This window comes from Micropterus dolomieu, linkage group LG22, assembly GCF_021292245.1.
Source record: "Micropterus dolomieu isolate WLL.071019.BEF.003 ecotype Adirondacks linkage group LG22, ASM2129224v1, whole genome shotgun sequence".
Taxonomy (NCBI): domain Eukaryota; kingdom Metazoa; phylum Chordata; class Actinopteri; order Centrarchiformes; family Centrarchidae; genus Micropterus; species Micropterus dolomieu.
Genome location: NC_060171.1, coordinates 30,329,605 through 30,338,928, shown reverse-complemented (window position 1 = coordinate 30,338,928; position 9,324 = coordinate 30,329,605). Strand labels below are relative to the sequence as shown.

At 39.2% G+C, this 9,324-nt stretch overlaps 1 protein-coding gene across 1 annotated transcript in view; it reads right to left on the bottom strand.

Moving 5' to 3' along the window:
- The window catches only part of LOC123962239 (UPF0606 protein KIAA1549L-like), a 113,329-nt gene that overhangs the window by 57,111 nt on the left and 46,894 nt on the right, over positions 1–9,324 (bottom strand). Inside the window, exon 5 of the mRNA XM_046038269.1 lies at positions 3,475–3,697. Within this exon, the coding sequence (XP_045894225.1) occupies positions 3,475–3,697 (223 nt within the window). The remainder of the gene's footprint in view (positions 1–3,474; positions 3,698–9,324) is intronic.

Here is a 9,324-nt window from a genome sequence, read left to right as displayed (position 1 = left end):
TCATGGAGTCCGTTTCTGACCGTTTGAGCAGACACATGCACATTTGTGGCCTGCTGGAGGTCATTTTGCAGGGCTCTGGCAGTGCTCCTCCTTGCACAAAGGCGGAGGTAGCGGTCCTGCTGCTGGGTTGTTGCCCTCCTACGGCCTCCTCCACGTCTCCTGATGTACTGGCCTGTCTCCTGGTAGCGCCTCCGTGCTCTGGACACTACGCTGACAGACACAGCAAACCTTCTTGCCACAGCTCGCATTGATGTGCCATCCTGGATGAGCTGCACTACCTGAGCCACTTGTGTGGGTTGTAGACTCCGTCTCATGCTACCACTAGAGTGAAAGCACCGCCAGCATTCAAAAGTGACCAAAACATCAGCCAGGAAGCATAGGAACTGAGAAGTGGTCTGTGGTCACCACCTGCAGAACAACTCCTTTATTGGGGGTGTCTTGCTAATTGCCTATCATTTCCACCTGTTGTCTATTCCATTTGCACAACAGCATGTGAAACTGATTGTCAATCAGTGTTGCTTCCTAAGTGGTTTGATTTCACAGGAATGTGATTGACTTGGAGTTACACTATGTTGTTTAAGTGTTCCCTTTATTTTTTTGAGCAGTGCATGTAAAATCAGACGTTGAGCACCCCCATATCACCAAAATGGCATGATCCTTGTTTCACTGTGAAGCTTCGACTGTGAGATTGACAGTCGAATCAGGCTCCGCCCATCGAAGCATCGAATCTTCGACTATTTGGGGTCAGCCCTAATAAATTCAATACATTTTTAAATTTATTTCAACTTGTTGATACATATAATTCAGGTAGCTACTTAACCAGGAGTGTGGAACCTCTCTCTCCCATATCTTTGTAATATTTTCAGTAGTTAGCCATAGTATAGTATGAAATCCTTTTGAAATCAAGAAATACCCAAACTGTTTGATACAAATGCATCTACACCACCAACAACAATTATCTGGTGTAAGAATTACTAAGCCACAGGAAGAGCTGGGAGAAGATAATTATTTAGAAACTCTGCCACAATCTTCTTCATCCAGCTGTGTCTGGAATCTGTATTTGGGGCTGTGTTTTTGGTATTAAAAAAAGTAGCGCTCTAAATAGATGTTGTCTGTGTGACCGATAAACCTTTGCAGTGAGACAGAGAAAGAGGATTATCGCCACTATCTAGAATGAGAACAACTAAAAGAGTGGTTGTCTGTCAGCGTCATGCAGCTCCCCACCGGGGAGGAACAGGGTAAACAATATTGAGTCCATCAGCAGATTACGGAGGATGTTATTAATGTTGTCTCAGTCCTTTTACCACAGTCAAACTCCATTTTCTCTCTGCACTCTGTCTTTCTCCAATCTTTTCAAAAAACCTCTAAAAGGGCCGGGATAAGCGAGGTGGACTATTCTGACCTAAATTCCAACGTTGTGGTGCTTATGAGTGCAGGCTACATCTCCAAAAAACAGGCAAAAAGGACTCTATATCCTTCACTCGTCTCATAGTCTGCAACATGTTGCAGGCACAAACAGTGCTGACCCAGTTGGTAATCTTATGCAAATTGTGCTGTGGATGGTAAATCGGCAACTACTGTGTATTTATGGTTTATGAACAAGCTGAACAAGCCAGAAATGGATTTTTGTTCTTGCCTCAAGTGCCTACTTCATACACAGCTGCACACTAACATGGGAAGAGTCCTCACTGCAGTGTGCATGACACTACAAGCTATGAAATGTGCAACTTGGCCATGTACCATAGTTCAGTGGGTATTACAGAAAATTTTGAGGACACAGCACATATATTTGCTGTTTCCCATTGTTGATTAAAAGATCACTATGTCAAGGATTTGAAAAATCTCCAACTATGATGCCACACAGTGGTGCTGTAATATCACAAAAATCCCCTCCTTCAAGATTTCTAAATACAGCAAGCAACACCCTTGCCTTGAAAGCAACACATAATACTGCAGCAAGATTCACGACGACTATCTCTTTTTTCAGCAAACAAAAAGATATAAGAACACTATTCATTTCTTTTTGGTCCACTTGGTAGAACACACCAGTGACATAAAATCACCATATAACTGAAATATCGCAAACATGTTAGTAAACATGTCTATGAAGATTCTCAGTCATCCAGGTCATAGTTATCCAACGAAGGTTAAAATCAAGGGCAACTGGACTTGGTTGAAGATACTGGAAGACGTTTCGTCCCTCATCCAAAGGACTTCTTCAGTTCGTTCTTCAGTTAGTAAACAGTTACCTATTCAAACACCCAGCAGACACAGAGCAACATAAGAAATAATTTGGAGTTGTGTTTCTGTCTACCCAATGAAAGTCCAATATTCGCTCTGCTTTGGGCTCCACCAACTACTGAAAAAAAAATATCCGTCTGTTTGGCTGGTAAATGCGGCTCTATTTCCACCAGCTAATTGCTAACTTTGACTGCTGCTTGGTGTTTGACAGGGACTGTAAAGACTTGTTTTACAGCTACCAGATGCTGCTGAAAACAAGGTTGATGATAGCAGTGAGCGTGACCTAAAACATTCAAGTTGCAGACCATAAAACCAAAACAATGAGCTGAAAATCACCAAAACACTGCAGTGTTGGGTGATTACCACTTTTCAAGCATTTTATTAATTTTTTGTGCCCTGTTGTATTTCCAAATTGTTTCCAGCTAATTATAATTACTGTCATCACTGTGAACCTCATTTCATTAAAATCTGTATAATGTTATTGCTTGATTTTATGGCCTCCGTCCTAAAATGTTGTAAATCTTTCTTCGATCATGTAAAGCACTTTGTAACTTTGTTTTGATAAGTGCTGTATAAATTTAAGTTTATTATTGTTATTATATGACATGAACTGTAGTCATTTGACACATTGTTATTATTATAAATATAGTCATGCCACTTTAGGAAATGGTATAAATGTCTCAAATTTGAACACTGGCCCGACAGGAATTTAAAAAATAAAACTCTTAGTTGAGAAAAGTAATGGGTTTCCAATCTGCACATGTATCTTTTACATAACAATTTGTTAATTGCACTGATTTTCCAACCCCACAAGACTCGATTTAGATGTGTGTGTGTGTGTGTGTGTGTGTGTGTGTGCGTGTGCTGAAATGTGTTTTTTAAGAGGCTTAAGAGGCTGACTAAATGAATGGACCAATTTGCTTTTGCTCTGCAATCATGGGAGTTTGTATGGGATTTAGGGTATCAGAGAAGAGTAAAGGAGAGCAGACATGTAATCAGAATTTTCTAATTTTGTCTCTGCTCTACTCTTCCCCTGTGTCTCTCTCCCTGTCCTCTCATTGCATTTTCTTTCTCTCTGCTCTCCCTCTGCAGAAATTCCCCCCCTCCTCCTCTCTGCATATATCTAACCTCTGCTATTCTTCACCCTTTTACACTCCACCTCCCAAATGAACATCATCAGACCATTTCTGTTACATTGTGCTATGTATAGGTTGACCCCTCGGGTTTCATCACCTGTTCTCAGCTGCAGATGAATGCTTGGAGCAGGCAACCAGGTTTCCACGGGAACCAGAACTGCCTTAACCAATGGGGTGTGCTGCCTGATGTCCGACAGCAGCTTGTCAAAACCATAAACATTCAGTGACTCAACCACCAAGGAGGAAATGTAGACAGTTTTGCCGCTGGTCACGTAGTAACCCAACGTCACATTGTGGGGGCTGCAGTCATCACGTTCCACCTGTGACAGAGAAAGAGAGAGTGAGAGAGAGAAAACAGGAAAAATTCTACTTGTAGCCTTTAAAAACTGCACTTTCATCTGTATTTCTAAAGAAGCTGTGTACATATCTCCTTAAACATGGTGATGTTAGTATGTCTAGAGGATTTGTGTTCTTCTTTCAAAGCACACACACCGCAAAGAAGAACCAGACAAACAGTATCAGAGAAATCAGCGCTACCAAGTTCAGAAGACGATACTGGAGGTGAGGTATAAAGCATCTTTTTCTAATACATGTTGTACTTGAGCTATGGGTTTAGAATACAAATGCTAAAGACTAGGAATATTTAGCATTTTTCTTGTTTAAAAAAAAGCCAAATCTGCCCCAAGCACATATTTAAGCTTGAGCCTTCAACAGTCATAAATGTGAATAACTGTGTCCTGGAAAAACACATACAGACAACAATCAGTGGTGAGTCAAGGCTCATATTTCTGGAACTATACACCGCCCACCTTCCTCTACCCTCCACCTTCATCCACACTGAGCAGCTGTGGCTGCTGTTACTATGGCTCTTCCCTCATCCTTCTTTTCCTCTCCTCTTCTCTGTAAGCATTAGCTGGCTGCCCCCAGCTAGTCTTTTGTTAAAAAAAAAAAACATCCCTCTTAGTGAAACTGTATCTCATTACCTCTCCCCCTGCTCTCCTCTCTTCTTCGTACCAACGACAAATTCAACAAAACTCTCCCTGTTTTTCAAACGACACCGACCTGCCAATCTTTATTTAAGCCACTTTCTGTTGCAAGCACTTGCTAAAGCTTTAGCCCCAGTTTTCCAAGCAGCCCTTTAGTTTTTAATTATACTCAGCAACACATTCTTTTATTCCAGCAACCCACCTTTGGGTTTTGCATTTCATTAGACAAAAAGAGAGCTTTCAGATCTTTCATTCAAGTCTTAACTCAAATAGAATGAGTGAGGAATTTTCATCCTATATATTTTGGTTATATAGTTTCAAACACACTTGTACATCTGCCTGGGAGTGATTTGTAAATGTGTAGAAACAGTTAATGAATCTGTGTTTATATAAACACACTGTACTTTAGGTTTCTTTTTCAGGCTAATAAATAGTAAACAAATATGTTTTATCAGCATTCTAAGTTGAAGGGAATGTACTAATTTGAACAATAGACTTGCATCAGCAGGTGTTTCGGTCATAACACATTAAGTTCTGTGTAAAATGCACATTCATCATCAACAATTAAAAACAGCATCCATTGTATAAAGTTCACATATCCTTAGAATAGCCTTGCGTGTATTACAGGTTTAAAAAAAAAAAAAAAAAAAAAAAAAAAGAGCGTGTATTACACATTTCTAACCACATGTTATTGCACTTTTGTGTATATAGCAGTACATTGAAATAAAAAGTGCGCAATACACTACTTTAGAATTCATTATTCAATTTTGCGCAAATCAATGCGGGCAACATTTAAAAAAAATAATTGCAATTAATCGCATGATTTTCAGTGATTAATAGCGATTAATGCAATTACATTTTTTAAACGTTGCCCAGCAGTAATATTTATGTTACCAGTAATATTCCATCTATCCATTCATCGCCAACAGTTTATTCTGTGGAAAGGGTAGCCAATTCCAGCTTACATCGGGTGAAAGGCGGGGTAAACCCTGGACAGGTCACCAGTCCATCACAGGGCCAGACACATCGCAGTCACACCCACACTCACACCAAAGGACAATTAGCTGTCACCAATGACCAATAACATGGTATTATAGAATTTTGTTTAATGTGTTGAGGTTTTTCATAAAAACGATAATACACTGAAAAAAGCAACATAAAAAATGGAGACTGCATTACTGGTCATGTGACCTACACACTGCCTATTTAGACCACCTGTGAGTGATTTTGCAATTTCACTGGGTGAACCTGAAGAAGCCACAGGCGAAACGCGTGGTTCACAATAAATACAGTAAAGTAATTTCACTGTGCGGTGGCTTGTTTTAGATTTTTCATGTCTTATTGGTTTACAGCTACACTGTAATGTGTTATACTGTATTATGAACCATCATTTAATTGATTAGATACTATTTAATAATGTTAAACCGGGGTGTTAAAGCTGGTAGGCAATTTATTTCAGATGCATTTTTTCATATTTGTCATATTTGTTGAAATTCTCTGACACAAAAATGATAAATATCAGGTATCACTAACCTGTGGTTACTATAGCTGAATCATTTCATCTGGACCAAATGAAACTATTGGCTGCCCATGCACTTTGCGCATGAACATGTGTATTAAGGTTGTGGCTTTGGAGAGAGGCCTGAAAGGAGGGAGTAGGATTTTTTCGGTTGGATACTTTCAAAATCTAGCTGTCTCTTGCTGGTTTGTCCAACGTTACCTGCCCTACCTTTAAAATAAAGTGTAACCCATTTTGAATTACTCATGCACCCCGCAGAAGGTTTTTATTACTTTTCTTTTGCCTATTTGAAAACCAGCACTGTTTCTAATAAAGCCAGCTAGACGTGCCCTTGCCCTATGCTGTCACTTCTTTCTCCCTGCCAACATTTTCAAGCTGTAAAACTGGCCAATTTTGCAAGCAATTACAGTTAACCATTTTGTTGAATGATGCATCACATTAAATACTGCTACGTGCTAATTTCATGCTGTTTGACAATCCCTGCCACTGCTGAAGCCAATATATTTGCCCATCAACAATGCCTCAAAACACTGCCTACATATCATGGCTTTTAAAGCTCAGGACTATATTATGTGTTGATGTTGCTGGTGCTGTCTTTCAGTAGGCTGATCCAGATTGCCAAATAATAGTCTACATTATCTGATAGAAGAGGATGAGAACTGAGGAGTGTGTGTGTGTGTGTGTGTGTGGCAGGGGGTAGATGAAAGTGGACTAGAGCTTAGAGACACTGAGTCACTCCCAGTGCAGGCTCACAAACAACTGGATAAAAATAGAAAAGGCAGGCAGATGAAGACAGAAGACAGACAGACAGACAGACAGACAGACAGACAGCGAGATGAAGAGAGGCAGGTGGACATACAGAGAGGCGGGGAGGCACGACAGGAAGACCAACAGACAGGTCCTGCCTGACAGGTTGGCAGAAAATCAATCAACTTAAACCTAGGGAGTAATCAGATGGGGGAGATGGAGGAAGGGAGCAATATGAGAAATGTAAATATTGACAGAGGAGGGCAGGAGTGATTATTTCAGGGAGAGAAGAGAGACAGAGAAGATGGAGAAGAAATAGAAATAGACTCCGTTCATAAGGAACATAGGAGAGGTTGGACGAATCGAAACAGAGACAGAAAATGTTTCACATAGAGCAACAGATTAGAAAGATCATTTAACTGCATTGCTATGTCGCAGTGAAAAGGAAAATAATAATTTATTAATTTAATAATATATAAATTAATAATATATTAATTTTCCATTTCCATGTTTGTGTGACAGAGAGTGTGCATGAGTGTGTGTGTGTGTGTGTGTGTGTGTGTATGTGTTTGTGTGTGCGTGTGTAATAACCTCTCTAAGTAAACACTGTCTGACTACTCAACAGGTTATTTCTATTCCCACGCTGACTGCATTAGTCACGTCTCTCTGATCGTCTCTAGCACCATTCCGATGAGTCCTTGAAAGGTGAATGAGCAGCAGGAAAAAATTATGAATACTGTAGAAAATTGTAATCTGATGACACACTCAACAATAGGACATCTGCACATGTGAAGAGCCAACACTGTGGCGAAATTAAAATGTAAAGATTACATTATCTTATTAGCGTCAGATAGACAAGCTCTTTTTCTCAGTGTAATGAAGCAGATAGCCACTTGTGGTCTTCTAATTTACATCAAGAGCGTACAGACCTGTTGGTAGTTGGTAGTGAGTATACTGAATGTAAAATTGGTATATTATAAGCAAAGCAAGCTAAAGCGCTGAAAACCATTTCTGCAAATGTTCTGTATTAGTGTTTTACTTCTGCTGAGACAACTCTAGATTTAGACACAAAATGAACTGCTTATGACTTTTATTTACTTGCCACTGATGTGTTTACTAGCCCATTACCTTTACTTACTAGCCACTGACATGTGTTTACTAGCCCATGACCTTAATTTACTAGCCAGTGACAAGTGTTTATTAGCCCATAAACTTTATTTACTAGCCACTGACATGTGTTTACTTGCCAATGACCTTTATTTACTAAGCACTGACATGTGTTTCCTAGCCAATGACCTTTATTTACTAGGCACTGACATGTGTTTACTTGCCAATGACCTTAATTTACTAGCCACTGACAAGTGTTTATTAGCCCATAAACTTTATTTACTAGACACTGACATGTGTTTACTTGCCAATGACCTTTATTTACTAAGCACTGACATGTGTTTACTAGCCAATGACCTTTATTTACTAGACACTGACATGTGTTTACTTGCCAATGACCTTTATTTACTAAGCACTGACATGTGTTTACTAGCCAATGACCTTTATTTACTAGGCACTGACATGTGTTTACTTGCCAATGACCTTTATTTACTAAGCACTGACATGTGTTTACTAGCCAATGACCTTTATTTACTAGACACTGACATGTGTTTACTAGCCCATTACCTTTACTTACTAGCCACTGACATGTGTTTACTAGCCCATGACCTTAATTTACTAGCCACTGACATGTGTTTACTAGCCACTGACCTTTATTTACTAGCCACTGACAAGTGTTTATTAGCCCATAAACTTTATTTACTAGCCACTGACATGTGTTTACTAGCCAATGACCTTTATTTACTAGCCACTGACATGTGTTTACTTGCCAATGAACTTTATTTACTAGGCACTGACATGTGTTTACTTGCCAATGAACTTTATTTACTAGGCACTGACATGTGTTTACTTGCCAATGAACTTTATTTACTAGGCACTGACATGTGTTTACTTGCCAATGAACTTTATTTACTAGGCACTGACATGTGTTTACTAGCCAATGACCTTTATTTACTAAGCACTGACATGTGTTTACTTGCCAATGAACTTTATTTACTAGCCACTGACATGTGTTTACTAGCCAATGACCTTTATTTACTAGCCACTGACATGTGTTTACTTGCCAATGAACTTTATTTACTAGACACTGACATGTGTTTACTTGCCAATGAACTTTATTTACTAGGCACTGACATGTGTTTACTTGCCAATGAACTTTATTTACTAGGCACTGACATGTGTTTACTAGCCAATGAACTTTATTTACTAGGCACTGACAAGTGTTTACTTGCCAATGAACTTTATTTACTAGGCACTGACATGTGTTTACTAGCCAATGAACTTTATTTACTAGGCACTGACAAGTGTTTACTTGCCAATGAACTTTATTTACTAGGCACTGACATGTGTTTACTAGCCAATGAACTTTATTTACTAGCCACTGACATGTGTTTACTTGCCAATGAACTTTATTTACTAGGCACTGACATGTGTTTACTTGCCAATGAACTTTATTTACTAGGCACTGACATGTGTTTACTTGCCAATGAACTTTATTTACTAGCCACTGACATGTGTTTACTTGCCAATGAACTTTATTTACTAGGCACTGACATGTGTTTACTTGCCAATGAACTTTATTTACTAG